General features: G+C 54.5%; 2 protein-coding genes across 11 annotated transcripts in view; one reads left to right on the forward strand and one right to left on the reverse strand.

Moving 5' to 3' along the window:
• Positions 1–10,792, reverse strand: part of DGCR2 (DiGeorge syndrome critical region gene 2) — a 69,528-nt gene extending 58,736 nt beyond the window's left edge. For 3 of the 10 annotated variants that reach the window (XM_027088431.1, XM_027088428.1, XM_027088424.1), the window contains exon 1: positions 10,536–10,790. In XM_027088431.1, coding sequence (XP_026944232.1) covers positions 10,536–10,614 — 79 coding nt within the window. In that variant the 5' untranslated portion in view covers positions 10,615–10,790. Of the gene's footprint in view, positions 1–10,535 lie in introns of all 10 variants that reach the window. The other 7 variants (XM_027088430.1, XM_027088423.1, XM_027088427.1 and 4 more) reach the window with 5 other exon arrangements.
• Positions 10,793–13,029: 2,237 nt separating this feature from the next.
• Positions 13,030–14,510, forward strand: TSSK1B (testis specific serine kinase 1B). The gene has a single exon (XM_027088435.1). It carries the CDS (start codon positions 13,208–13,210, stop codon positions 14,312–14,314), a length of 1,107 nt encoding a protein of 368 aa, XP_026944236.1. The 5' UTR covers positions 13,030–13,207; the 3' UTR covers positions 14,315–14,510.
• The last annotated feature ends 339 nt before the right edge of the window (positions 14,511–14,849 follow it).

Raw genomic sequence — 14,849 nt, forward strand, 5'->3', positions numbered from 1 at the left:
TTACACAATGTGGAAAGGATAGTCTCTTCAACAAATAGTGCTGAGAAAAGTGGACATCTACGTGCAAAAGAATGCAGCTGTACCCTTACCTTATACCATATACAAAAATTAACTCAAAATGATTAAAGACTTAAATATAAGACCTAAAACTATAAAACTCCTAGAAGAAAACATAGGAGAAAAGCTTCATGACATTGGATTTAGCAATGGTTTCTTGGATATGACACCAAAAGCACAGGCAACAAAGGCAAAAGTAGACAAAGGGGACTACATCAAACTTAAAATAACAACAAACTAAAAATGCCACCTACAGAGTAAGAGAAAACATTTGCAAATCATGCATCTGATTAGGGGTTAGTAACCAGAATATATAGAAAACTCCTAAAACCCAACAGCCTAAAAACAACCCAATTCAAAGACAGGCAAAAGACTTGTTCCACTAATGTCCTTTTTCCATTCCAGGATCCAATCCAGGACACCACATTGCAGTTAGTATTACAAAGGAATTTCTTCTCTTTAAAAAAAATATTTATTTATTTTTGGCTGCATTGGGTTTTAGCTGCGGCACGCAGGATCTTTCGCTGCCGTACCGGGCTCTTCATTTCGGTGCGCAGGCGGTGCGTGGGCTTCGCTCTAGCTGTGGCGCACAGGCTTAGTTGCCCCACGGCATGTGGAATCTTAGTTCCCCGACCAGGGACTGAACTGGCAGCCCCTGCATTGCAAGGCGGATTCTTAACCACTGGACCACCAGGAAAGTCCCACAAAGTAATTTCTAATATACTCCATCAGTAACAAAAGGTAACAAAATAAAAAACATTCATTAATAGCATTTATTAATGCTAAAATCTAAATAATTTAATTGTAATAAATTTTACTTGGCCTTTCTCTCCACTGCTGCTGACTGGTTGTCTACTCAACATACATAATTCTCTTCATACCATAAAAGCAAAACTGGAAAAAATATTTTAAGCAAACAGCAATATATACTAATGAGAGTTGACATGTTAAAACTATAAATATCTACTCCTAAAATGATACTTTAATTTACCCAGGAAAATACTACAACCCACTGGAAAAAGAAATGTTTCCTTACCAATTAGTGTGATGAAATAGAAGCTTGGTATAATAATGAGATTATAGTAAATACTTTTCTCAATATTATTTGTTTAATAAATGTGGTTTCAAATCAATACAGTTTTGAACCTAACTGTTTAACAGACACACATAAGAGAACAGAATTAATCCAAATAGCTTTTGGACTCAGTACTTTGAGTACATACCATCAGTCTAAAGACAAAAAAAGAGCTTCCCTGGTGGCGCAGTGGTTGAGAGTCCGCCTGCCCATGCAGGGGTCACGAGTTCGTGCCCCGGAGCGGCTGGGCCCGTGAGCCATGGCTGCTGAGCCTGTGCGTCCGGAGCCTGTGCTCGCAACGGGAGAGGCCACAACAGTGAGAGGCCCACGTACCACAAGGAAAAAAAAAAGGAGCTGGAAAAGAAAAAAAATTCTCAAACTCTAACTCAGTCAGTCTGCTGTTGGTAGTGGTAACAGGTATAGCACTCCTGAAATGGTTTTCTGTGCACTGTGGGAATAAGAAAATAGTAAATCTACTGATGTTGTCGGCAGCTCCAGTTCTACTGTAGAAAAAGGGCGATACCAATATGAACCAGGGAAAGGAAGCAAGACCCTGGGATGCTGGGTTGGAACTAAAGATACAGTATGAACTTATAAACAAAGAGACTCACACGGACACACCCATACGCCCACACTACAGAGAGGGACACACGCCCCAGCTGGACCGAAAGGTCTAGCGGCAGCAAGGTCCTCTTGGCGATGAACACGCCTAGCACCAAAATCTTGGTTTCTCCAAGAATACCATCTCCCACTAAAAGGAACCAGTGCTCGGTGGAAAAATGCTGGGGGCAGGAAAGATACAAGATGAGCTTGGTAATGAGGAATGTTCAACAGTGCTTGGGGCATGTCAGAAGGATACAGGAACCAGCCTGAAGGGGTTCCCACTGCCCAAAACAACTGCAATATAATCACCAAAATGAATGACAATAATGACTATCATTCATTGAATAAGAAGAATCCATGAGTCCATACCGATGTTAAAGAGGAAGAACAAGCTTTTTTACAGTAGACTAGTACTAAATGAAAAAGGAATAAGAGAAAACCATCATTTAGCAATCATCACAGCAATAACTGATTCAGGCAAGAATCATCAATAGATGCTTAAAACCACTGGGCCAGGGCTTCCCTGGTGGTGCAATGGTTAAGAATCAGCCTGCCAATGCAGGGGACATGGGTTCGAGCCCTGGTCTGGGAAGATCCCACATGCCACGGAGCAACTAAGCCCGTGAGCCACAACTACTGAGCCCATGAGCCTAGAGGCTGTGCTCTGCAACAAGAGAAGCCACCACAATGAGAAGCCCGCACACCACAATGAAGAGCAGCCCCCATTCACTGCAACTAGAGAAAGCCCGCACGCAGCAACGAAGACCCAATGCAGCCAAAAAAACCCACAAAAAAACAAAAAAAACCCCACACAGGGCCAGGTGATCTGTCTCCCTAACGAGTACCTGCTGACCACAAAGGGGGAAAGAAAGCCACCTTTCCAGTTGAGAAATGCAGTCAAAGCCACCTCACCACATGGCCACAGTTAACAAGGCCATTCCTGGGAGAAGCTGCCAGCTGTGCCCAGGATGCACGCGCTGAAGGGGACTCAATGTCTCGGGGGATCACTCCTGCCAAAGAGGCGGCAACTGAATCTGACCATGAGGAAACAATCTGATAAACCCATAAGGAGGAATATTCCAAAAAATGGCCAGCCTGTACTGTTTAAAAAGTCCACACCACGAAAGACAAAGAAAGCTAGGGAACTGTCCCAGATTTCAGAACATTAAATGCACATGACGATTAAATGCAGTAGATGATCCCGGGCTGGATCCTGAATTGGGGGGAAAAATGTGTGGTGAATGGGACAACTGGCAAAGTGGGGATATGGCTCATGGTACTACCCCCGTGTTAGCAGTCCTAAACGTGCTTCCAGGAGAATGGCTTGTTCTCAGGAAATAGGGGAAAGGAACTTAGAAATGAAGGGTCATGTCTGTGTGTGCAGATACATTTCATCTCTGGACGTGCGCGCACACACACACAAAAAGCGTGCAGATGTGGGACGAGTCAGATGTCACAATCGGTAAATTTAAGTGAACTGTATACAGTTGGAGTTCACAGTACTATTTTTGCAACTTTTCTAGAAGCATGAAATGTTTTCAAAGTTAAAAAAGTTTTGGAAAAAGAACGAGGTAACCCTCTGCCTTCCTCTGAAGGAAGATACTTTGAAATCTTAATTCTTTTTGGAATTAAGGCTTCTTCATGCCAATAAAACATGCAGATCATTGGATCTTAGGATTTGCTTTCGCTTTTGCCAGTAAGGCACCTCACAAATGAGTAATTTTGTTCATGTCAAAGTTCCTCTAGTAATTTTGTTCATGTCAAAGTTCCTCTAGTAATTTTGTTCATGTCAAAGTTCCTCTAAATGGTCACTCTGAGTCTAAATTATCCTTGGTGAAATTATGTCATTTAGGTAAATAAGCACACGAATTAGAGTTATAGCATAAATACATGTAAAAACCAGGAGTCGACCTGGAGCTGCTGCAGATGGTTTTAGGCTGAGACAAGCCCACGAGATCAGATCCTCAGCACCTGCCACCATCTCCAACTGTGCAGCTCTCTAAATTGCAGCTTCGGGTTGAGGAAAAGTTGTGATAAGAGGTCCCCTGGAAGAAGGCCCCGCGGGGAAGAAGGCCCCGCAGGCAAAACAAGACTGAGGAAAGTTCTTAGAAAGGCTTGTCTAAAAAAAAAAAAAAAAAAAAGAATGAAGTAAAGCTGTATGGACTTACCCACAAAGACCTCCAAAACACTGTCAAATGGAAAAGTAAAAATAAAAACTTGTAAAAAAAAGTATAATTCTGGGCTTCCTTGATGGCGCAGTGGTTGAGAGTCCGCCTGCCGATGCAGGGGACACGGGTTCGGTGCCCCGGTCTGGGAAGATCCCACATGCCGCGGAGCGGCTGGGCCCGTGAGCCATGGCCGCTGAGCCTGCGCGTCCGGAGCCTGTGCTCCGCGGCGGGAGAGGTCACAACAGTGAGAGGCCCACGTACCGCAAAAAAAAAAGTATAATTCCATTTACATAAAATAATGTATGAATTTTTTTAAGTGTGAAAAAAAACCCGCCATCATATTTCCAGACTGTGCTGGGCTTTTCCACAGCTCACACACCAGTCTGGACCCACGTCCTTCGCACGGATGGGGTGGAGGAGAGAATCTGAAGAACCTCTCCCTTCCAGAAGTGGCCAACAGACCCCCAGACGGCTGCTGCAGAGCCCGCCGCATCCTTTCCAGGCCCTTCCAGGCCTCCCGTTCCATCTCATATGACCATGAAGCTCTGTGGGTAACTGACCGACCCAGGGACCCTAGGAAGTCGCGAGTGACACATGAAAAGGCCCCCACGTCAGTAGACACGGTGGCAAGTGTGCAGGGGGTCCTAGAGCCTTACATCTCCAGACCGACCCTCCGGAACGCCCTCACAGTGGCTCCTGCCCCCTGTCCAGTGCCTCGTTGAACCCCAGGCAATCCTCCCCACAGCGACCAACTGCAAAGGAGGGTCCCCAGGGAGGAAGGAGGCTTCCCAGCAGGGCAGGGACTCAAGGTGGACCCGGAGGCCCTTGTAGTACAGCATCCACACAGGGCTCTGCTCTCAGCCCCCGCCTGTCCAACATGGAGCTGTCAACAGCTGAGGACAGAAAGACAGACCACAAGCTGATTGGACTGACAGCTCGCAGCCAGGGGCCCGGAAGCCAGCCTACAGCAAGGGACTGGAAGGGGCAGGGGCATGAAGGACAAGAGCCAGCTCCGGTGACTGGAGCAATGGCCACGCCAGGTGGAGAGGAGGGAGAGAAGGCAAGAGGCGAGCGTGTGCGGCCCCCACACCCGTCGGCTCTCGAGCGAGGCCAGTGTAGTGCGTCAGCCTGGGAAGGGCGGGCCACGTCCTTGGGCAGAGGGCACAGCCATCGGTGGGGCAGCCTGCCCCCCCCCCAGCCCCTCGCAGCCCCCGCCTGGGCGGCTGGTGAGCTTCTTCAGTGAGGACCCACAGCGATGAGAAGTCTCACCTGCCCTCACCTCTCAGGGCAGCTCACGCCTGCAGGAACAATCCTCCCCCCAACAGCGTGAGGCCCGGGCCAGCTGGCTCTGCAGCAGGCCCCCCCGAGTCCCTGGTCCTTGCCACCCACACCAGGGCAGCTGCGAGGCCCGCTGGCAAAGGGAGCCGTTGCTCTTTATGTCAAAATATAAACAGCCATTTGTGCATTTGTTCAATAACTGATTTCTGAGCACCCACTCTGTGCCAGACCAGGCCCAGGAGACCCAGCATGCATGTGACAAAGAGCAAACCATGTCAGCGTGAACAATCCTGGCCCTGTCCAAAGTGCTGTGACTGTTTGGGGGGCTCTGGGCAAGCCACCCCCCACCTCCGGTGGCAGCTGGACTCAGCGCTCACGAAGCATCAGGCACTGGTCACAGCCACTGCACTCCCTGCCTCCGAGTCGGGGGGCTCTCCCGAGAAATATGTCCTCGTGTGCAGGCACGTCCACGCTCTCAGGGGGTCCTACACTCCCTGAATGCAATTCATGGATAATGCTCACAGCTTCTGTGGAGCATTTGCTTTACATCTTTACACTTTTTAGAACTTGATACCAATCCACTTTCATTCTCATATCTCCACAAAGTACATACACTCTGTTATTATGTCCATGTCACAGATGAGGAAACTGAGGCAACGAGAAGGCACACAGTGGGCAGCAGAGTGGGGCCAGACCCTGGACAGTGCAGCACTAGGCTTCTTGTTCTCAAACCACCACCCTGGACTCACCTGGATCCAGCAGAAGCTCCAGGGAAGCAACCCCAGACCTTGGCTTTCCTCTCTCCCAGATGGATGCCCAGAAGCCCCAGAACACTCTGGGACCCCGGGTCACCACGCTCCGACCACGGCCCACAGGCCATTCACCCTCCCCTGGACTTGCCCTGCAGAGGCTGACAGGGCCAAGCTTGGAGCCGCAGGACAAGATGTGACTTCTTTCATGAAACATCCCAGGTCAATAACAACATTGCAAGCCCACCCATCACTCTGACTGGCAAACAAACTACCGGTCCAAAATTGGGCTCTTGGGATCACACTGGCCTGCTCCGCAGCCTGGAAGGGGAAGGGGCCGCTCACCAACTCCTCAGCACCCAGACACCAAGCACAGGGACAAGGGACCAGCCCAGCAGCTGCTGGTGGAAAAGACGTTTAGTGGGCCCCTGCTATCTCCCAGCTCCTAAATGCTGTCACTGACACACTGCACTCAGAGTCAACTACCAGGTATCGCCCTGTGCCCAGTGCCAGGGAGGCAGAGGACAGTGTGAGCTATGGGATCCCCACCGGTGCAGGGCAGCCCAGTCAGTGCTGCTGCTCACGGGTGGGGGGAAGTCAGGCCTGAGAGGGACAGGGAGGGCGGCGATGACAGCAATCTGGGCCAGAGAAGCCACAGAGGCGCACACACATGTGCCAAAGTGCAGCAGCCACACACCCCTCACTCCTGAGACCAGAACCACCAAGTGAAACTCTACCCCTGACTCAGGCTCTGGGGCCAAGCAAGCTTTGGCTGCAGTGCTGCCTTTCCCCTTCGCCACGGTGACACGGCGCCCGCACACAGCATGCAGCAGGCAGGGAGGCATCACTATTCATCTCTGCTCTCAGCACTGGCCAGAGTGATGGGGGGGAAGGGTCACAACATCTTCCACTTACTCTCAAATGGTTCAGAAAACAACCATGTGTGCACCTGCATATATACACACGTGCACACGTACACACATGCCCTCAGGGCGGGGAGAGTGGGGGTAAGGCAGATGAGGCAATATGCTAACAGGGAGGTCTGGGCAGAGGATGCACAGGGCTCTTTGCACTAATTTTCTCCCTGCAACTCTTCTGTAAGTATGAAACCATTCCCCAGCAAAATATTTCTTTATAAAAAAAAAAAGAACAATTCATTAGCTAGTGAGATTGGAAAGTCTATTATGCTACTTTCCAAGTAAAAAGAATCCAAGTGTTAGGCCCAAAGCCCCATCTGTCACCAGGACAAGCTCGGCAGTGCTGTGGGTTGGGGCTGAGCGGGGGCTCCAAACTCGGGAGGCGCCTGGCAAGCTCCGGGCAGACTCCACTTTCCAGCTCCGTCTGTGAGCTTTGGCCACATCTGCTTGTGAAATATCCCCCCTCTTCCTGTTCACTAACCCATGTGCCGCTCCAGAGGCCACAGGCACTGGCTGGCTCACTGAGGATTTGTCAGTTCGGCACAGCCAGCAGGAGGGGTCCCGAGTGGCACAGGGGACAGAACCCTGAACTAGGAGCCAGCCCGCCACACACACCCTGGTCTGTGCCCCAGCTCTGCTGCTCCTCAGCTGTGTGACCTCATGCACATCACTGGCCTCTCCCAGCCAGCTTCCCAGAAGCACAAGGAAGACAGCGTCCCCTATCAGGCCAAACAGGTGAAAACAAGCTCTTCCAGAACTGCGGCCTCAGCTCACTCAGTGAAGGCAAGTACATGGTGGGGTCATCCTGGATGGAGCTGTGGCCAAAACCATGGCAGGATTTCCTTTCGTAACTGAAGCTAGAAAAACACGGTTTTAGAACACTTGATGCTGCATTCCCTGAGAATGGGATGCAGATGGAGAAAGGTCACTGCGATGGTATCGCAGTCGGTGGCCCCCAAATGCCCCTCCATGTTTGTCACCCCTCGAAGAGGTCCCCACCCTTTTTTTCTCACCACAGCCCCAGAGTATACAACACACACCACTGTCATTCATGATGCCTGATCACAGCAGGGACCTGAGAAGAGGGCTGGTTCTAGCCCTCAGATCAGAGTATTCAGATGGAAAAAGTTCTGCACCCTCACCCGGAGAACCACTGGGTGGATCAGGGGAACAGAGGTGGCCTGGGGGTCCACAGCTGGTGTTAAGGACAGACAGGGCAGGACATAGACAGCTGGAAGGGAAAGAGCCAAGGGTGCATGATGGCGGACAGGCCAGACTTCTAGGACTGAAACCTCATCCCAGCCACCCGGTGTCATGAGTTCTGTTTCATTTCCCCCATCTGTAAAATGGAGGTAGCAACAGTATCTAACCCACAGGGATCACCTGAGTGCCCCTGGCATATAACGCATCCTCAATCAACCAAGATCAAACATGCATTTAAAAGACATTGTGGGGAAAAAAAATAAAAATAAAATAAATAAATAAAAGACATTGTGGGGACTTCCCTGGTGGCACAGTAGTTAAGAATCCGCCTGCCAATGCAGGGGACACGGGTTCGAGCCCTGGTCTAGGAAGATCCCATATGCCGCGGAGCAACTAAGCCCGTGCGCCACAACTACTGAGCCTGCGCTCTAGAGCCCATGAGCCACAACTACTGAGCCCGAGTGCCACAACTACTGAAGCCCACATGCCTAGAGACTGTGCTCCACAATAGAAGCCACCACAATGAGAAACCCATGCACTGCAACGAACACTAGCCCCTGCTTGCCGCAACTAAAGAAAGCCCGCGCACAGCAACAAAGACCCAACACAGCCAAATACATAAATAAAATAAAAAATAAAAGACATTGTGGCAGAAGGTCAAGTTCAGCACTTTCCTGTTGTCCCACTCTGTGAAAGGCCTCACACCCTAGCCTGCATCAGGGGAGCCAAAAGTGCTCCACCTGGCAGAAAGCCACCTGGGAAGCAGGTCTGCCTGGTTCCCTCCTCACACCCCAGTGTGGGTCTAAGCCAGGACTCTGAGAAAATGCATGCAGACTAAGACCAGAAAAGCCCCCCTCCCAGGCGCCAGCCAGCAGACCCTGCCTGGAAGGACACAGCACATACAGGTACCCAAGAAGAACATCTGACCCAGAGTGAGACCCACCTTGCTGCCCAACCAAAAGCAGGGAGCCAGTTGGAGCCCCCCAGGTTTTGCAGGGCAACTCAAGACACCACCAGGGGCTGCTGCAAAGTTCTGATGTGGGGAGTCATGGAATGAATAGTATAACTTTGCTCCCTCAACCAGAGCCACCCCCTGCCCCAACTCAGACCTGAGTGTGAGGCCTCCTGAAGTCCCCCCTGCTTTGCAGAGGCACACGGTTAGCCACCTCTGCCACTACCTCAACTCTGCTTCCACACCTGAAGAGCACTCCTACAGGGAGGGTATATTCTCTTCATTTGAGCATCCCTAGTGATGGGCAGGTGGGGAGCCACGCCAAGACACTTTCTGAATTGCTCCTGGCCAGCTGGCAGGATATGTGGACAGATGGAAAAGGAGTTGGGGACATCAGTCACATCCATCCACCCAGGGAGGAGATGCTGGACCCGGAACCAGAGACATCCCAAGAAAGACATGTATGACGTGTGGCTTCACCCCTCAGAGTCCACTGACATAATGTGCAAAATCGGGACCCAGAAGTCAGACGGGATGACTCTCACTTCTCCACAGGTATAAACATGTTTTCTAAAGAACATAATCACAAGAGCCCACAAATCCATTGGCTCTGGTCCCCAAGAGCCCATACAGCACTCTCCTCCACAAGTGCTGGCTTCCGTTCCTACCAGGGCCACCCCACAACCAGTCACCCCACCGTCCAGAGAAGCATCGCTGGACACTCCAGCTGAGTGTGGGCCAGGGTTCTGGCTACCAAGTGGACACTGGGGAGGAGGCAGAGCACTCCATACAGATGGCAGAGGCAGCAAGAGGTGCAGCGTGCCCAGGCAGGAGCCTGACTGGGGAGGCTGCACACCGCTGTGCTCCCCTGCCTGCTGTACACACCCAGGTCTTAACAGCACCCACACAAGGAGCCCTGGACACTTCTGCCTTCATGGGCCCCTTCCAACATTTAAAAAAAAAAATCAAGAACCACACTTTTCAACTGCACCAATATATAAACGAATGTATTTATATGTGCATGTTAACAGTATTTCCTTCAACCTGAAAGTTTAGGGGTTTTTCCTGCTGACTGTAAAAGAAAACATTCTTACAGTCCACCAAAATCACCTTGGACCCCCGGCCTCCTGTGCCTGACAGATAAATCGGCCCTGCATTTGGGGTCTTGATTTCTCGCTGGAGGAGGAGGTACATCAGAAAGAGATATGGATCGTCCAGGACCTTCTGCTGCCGCGATCCCAATTCCCCACCACAGGCTTCCTTCAGAAAACGCAAGCCCCCGGGGGCTCCAAAAGCATCTGAGGGTCACAGACCAGGAACACCCCCGGTGCCCGGCTCGGCGGCTCCCGGGCCGAGCGACCGTGACCAGCCAGGAGCTTCCAGGTGCCCCGAGCCGCCCCCTCGGCCCCCAGCCTGACCCCCATTGCTCCCGCTCCGTCGACCGCCGAGCGCAAAGTGAGGGCCCGGCGAGGTAGGGGTCCCAGCGCCCCCGCCCCCCGCCCCGCCCGCGCCCCCGCCCCCACCACTGCGCACCTGGCCGCAGCGGCTCGGTGACCGTGAGCACTAGCAGGAAGAGCAGCAGGAAGGCACCGCTGTCTGCCTTGGGCACCATTTATCCTCCGTTCATCGTCCCCGGGGCGGCCGCGCGACCCCGCGGGGAGGCCGGGCCGGGCCGGGCCGAGGGTCGGGCCGGGCTGGGGCCAGGCCAGGCGAGGACGCTGCGGGAGTAGGATCCAGGGGCCGCGAACAGGCGCGCGCTCCGACTTTGGCCCCGCGCAAGATGGCGGCCGTCTTGCTCGGTCCGCACCGCCCCGCCTCCGCCCGCGCCGCCCGCGCCGGCCAATGAGCGCCGAGAGGGGGTGGGGCCTGCGTGTTCCCCATGCGCAGTGGCCGGAAGGGGCGGGGCCCAAGGGCGGAGCGGTGGCTGGGGGGTGGGCCCTTCGGGGGCGGAACCACGAGGAGTCAAAGGTGCCATTGGCTGAGCAGAGAGGAAAGGCTCGTGGGCGGAGCCTCAGCAACGGGGCCGAGATGACAGACACGGAAGGGGCGGGGAGTGGAGGGGCCGGGGTGGTCCTGGGGCGGGGCCTGAATGGAGGGGTGGGGCCTGAATGGAGGGGTGGGGCCTGAATGGAGGGGCGGGGCGCACGGGAGCCGGTGGGCGGGGTGGGGATGGGCACCGGGTGAAGAGGGCCCTGGGAGACCTAGCGTCTTAACATCTCGTGCACCTGCAGCCCCAGGTCCGGTCAGTGGCCCAAGAGTGCGCCCCAAAGTCGTCTTTTAAAGGCCGAACCGCTGCGGAGAGGGATGAGGAAAACTGGAGGGACCCGGCCTAACCCTGAGGAGGTTCCGGAGATGGTTCCACCTCGTGAGGAACACGCAGGTGTGGCTTCACGGGCACATACAACTGAAACGTTTCAAACGGATGAGGGAGTAGCCTCAAGGAGGGTCACACAAGGAGAGCTGACAGGGAAGCCCACATCCTAGAGACGGAGCAAAGCCCCCTGTGGAGGAACGCCGCTGCCCGCACAGCGGGGACAGGAGGACGCAGCACAGCTGCCGCCACAGCAGGCCCGTCTGCACGGAGGGAAGCCGCCAGGGACAGCGCTCCGAGCGCTGGCCGCGCACCTGTCACCATGGGAGGGTACACAGTAGGTGGGGTGTCCCTGACGAGAGAGGAGCAAGTCCTCCAAAGAAAGGACCACCAGCTGTGCACACAAGTGCTTGCCCAGGGTGTCAGGGTGGGGAAGAGGGTGGGGAAGAGGGTGGGGAAAAGGGTGGGGATGGGAGCAGAGAAAAGGGGGAGGGCCAAGGCTGGTGGGCACCCAGCCCAGCCCTGCCCACCTCCAGCCCACCAAATCACTCTCCAGGAGCAGTCACCCCAAGCCCCTTCAGGACATGGTCCTCCCGAGCATCCCAGGATTCCAGCCTGTGACATTCAGGGTCATCTGAGAGAGGCACCCACTCCCTCTGGACGGATATGGCCAAAGTCAACCCCAAGGCTAGGCCAGACCTGCCGACTCCTGTCCCCTCAGGGCGTGGCACACAACAGGGGCCCACAGCAAAGGGGCCCCACTGCTGGTGGAAACGGCGATCCCTGTCCAATGCTGCCCTGTTAGCACATCCTCAGGGAGCATTCCTGGGAGAAGCTGCTGCACTGAGAGGAGTCCAGGCCCACCTTCTGCCACCAGTCCCAGATCTGCCCTGGGAGCCCAGCCAGGGCTATGGATGGTCAGACCCCCAGGAGGGAACTCACAGCCAAGAGCAGAAACCCTTGCCGGTTGTACCCCACAGAGCTGGCCAGCAAAGGTTCGGATGAGGAGAGCAGCACAGGAAAGTGAAAAGTCCAGCAGACCACACAGCAAGCGGGCAGAGCCCCAGCTTCCTAAACTGCATTGACCACTGGGCCAGGATCCTTGCCCCTCCTGACCCACCTCCCCCTTTTCGGCCTTGCTGTGCAGCCAGCAGGCTGCCTGCGTGGACATTATCAAGGGCTTTTAGGGCTGCAGGGAGGGAGAAGAGGTCAGGGACGTTTGCCCCCCACCCCGTGGGGTCCTGTGGCCTCCACCTGAGATCACTGCTTCTGTCAAGTCGGCCCTCCCTGTACTCCTCTTCCCAGGTCCCAGCGACCACCCTTCTTCCAGCGGTCCGTTACTACTCAGGGTTCTCTACACTCTGCTCCATGTTGGTAAATCATCCCCTTATTAAACCCTCCTCAGACAGTCCTAACTTGAGTGTCTCTCCTGTTTCCTGCTGAGACCCAGAGTGATGGGACTGCCTGCCCTGGATTTCCAGGGGTACCCCGGGTTGCAGAAATAAACCCGCCGCTCCACCAGCAGGCCTGGCTCTGGTTTGGAGGCTTGGGCTGACCGATGCATTCCCCACATCCCCCTCCTACCTTGGGTCCCAGCCAAGGAGGAGGCCATGCTCCGCTGGCCTTCTGTCTGCTGCAGCCCACTGGCCGGCCTTCCAGGGTTCCGAGTCTTAGTGGTTCAGGCCAGAGCCTCATTCCCCAGGGCAGTCCTCCTTTATGACTTCACCCACTGAAGTCACCAGGGAGACAATGCCGAATGTTCCACCCCAGAGTCTTGGCCTCTAGGAGGCAGGCCAGAGGACTCTCTGTCCACAGTGTAAATGAGGACGCCGCTGGCCCATGTCCTGCAGGGATGTAGAGGGCAGCCTCAGGGGCACTGGGTGCTCCCAGCACCATGGATGATGCTGCCGTCCTCAAGCGACGAGGCTACATCATGGGAATCAATTTGGGAGAGGGCTCGTATGCTAAAGTCAAATCTGCTTACTCTGAGCGCCTGAAGTTCAACGTGGCGGTCAAGATCATCGACCGCAAGAAAGCCCCCACAGACTTCCTGGAGAAGTTCCTTCCCCGGGAAATTGAGATTCTGGCCATGCTAAACCACCGCTCCATCATCAAGACCTACGAGATCTTTGAGACCTCCGACGGCAAGGTCTACATCGTCATGGAGCTCGGGGTCCAGGGCGACCTCCTTGAGTTCATCAAGACCCGGGGGTCCCTGCAGGAAGACGATGCGCGCAAGAAGTTCCACCAGCTGTCCTCAGCCATCAAGTACTGCCACGACCTGGATGTTGTCCACCGAGACCTCAAGTGTGAGAACCTTCTCCTCGACAAAGATTTCAACATCAAGCTGTCTGACTTTGGCTTCTCCAAGCGCTGCCTGCGGGATGACAGCGGCCGACTGACAATGAGCAAGACCTTCTGTGGGTCGGCGGCGTACGCAGCCCCTGAGGTGCTTCAGGGCATCCCCTACCAGCCCAAGGTGTATGACATCTGGAGCCTAGGCGTGATTCTCTACATCATGGTCTGCGGCTCCATGCCGTATGACGACTCCAACATCAAGAAGATGCTGCGCATCCAGAAGGAGCATCGCGTCAACTTCCCGCGCTCTAAGCACCTGACGGGCGAGTGCAAGGACCTCATCTACCGCATGCTGCAGCCGGACGTCAACCGGCGGCTGCACATAGATGAGATCCTCAGCCACTGCTGGGTGCAGCCCAAGGCCTGGGGCCTGTCCTCTGCAGCCATCAACAAGGAGGGGGAGAGCTCTCGGGCCACCGAGCACCCGTGGACTCCTGAGCCCAGCTCCGACAAGAAGTCTGCCACCAAGCTGGAGACCCGGGAAGAGGCCCGGCCCAAGGCCTGGGCGGAGACAAGACCTGAGGAGGAGGCACTGGCAGTGCAGGTGTTGAAGCAGTCAGAGGCCATGGGTCTCACCAGCAAGCAGCCCAGCAAGGAGATCAAGGAAGGGGCCCCCCCGCAGCCTTCAGAGACACACACCTAGTCAGCTCTCGCGGCCCAGGGGGCCGGCAGAAAATGAGTTAGAGTTTATGGCCTCAAGCCTGAGCTCCAAAGAAGCCAAAGGACAAGCCGAGAAGGAAGACAGTCCCAGATGAGCCGCTATTTTCGTCAGTTTCTTCCCCCTCCCTTTGACCTTGGTAACTCATGTGGCTAAAGAAGCAATAAATCACTATATTACTGCAGACCCCGAGGTCGGTGTCTTTGCCCTGCGGGCTTTGGTCGCCCAGGGAGAGGATCCTGCACTCCCCCCCGCCCCAACTCTCAGACCGCGCTGCGCTTCACCTCCCGCTTGGGCAAACACAGCCCTGTGTGCCCAGCCCTGACCATGACCTCAGGCCCTGGACCGGAGCAAAGCTGAGTAAGGAAGACATTGCTTCAAGAGGGAGGCCCATGAGTGTGATGCTGGTCTGGAGAGGAGCACGAAGAGCAGGTGGCTGCGGGCAGAGGAGGGCTGGGAGGCGGGGGCCTTCCCCACGGGGCCTGGGTCCTCAACAGCCCCACAAGGCTGCCGGTGGGGA

Source organism: Aethalodelphis obliquidens, unplaced genomic scaffold (assembly GCF_003676395.1).
Source record: "Aethalodelphis obliquidens isolate GAN/ISIS:26980383/991018 unplaced genomic scaffold, ASM367639v1 scaffold63, whole genome shotgun sequence".
Lineage (NCBI taxonomy): Eukaryota > Metazoa > Chordata > Mammalia > Artiodactyla > Delphinidae > Aethalodelphis > Aethalodelphis obliquidens.

Bases quoted from the DNA above. Each gene is read 5' to 3' on its own strand.
- TSSK1B (XM_027088435.1), top strand. From the start codon at position 13,208: ATGGATGATGCTGCCGTCCTCAAGCGACGAGGCTACATCATGGGAATC.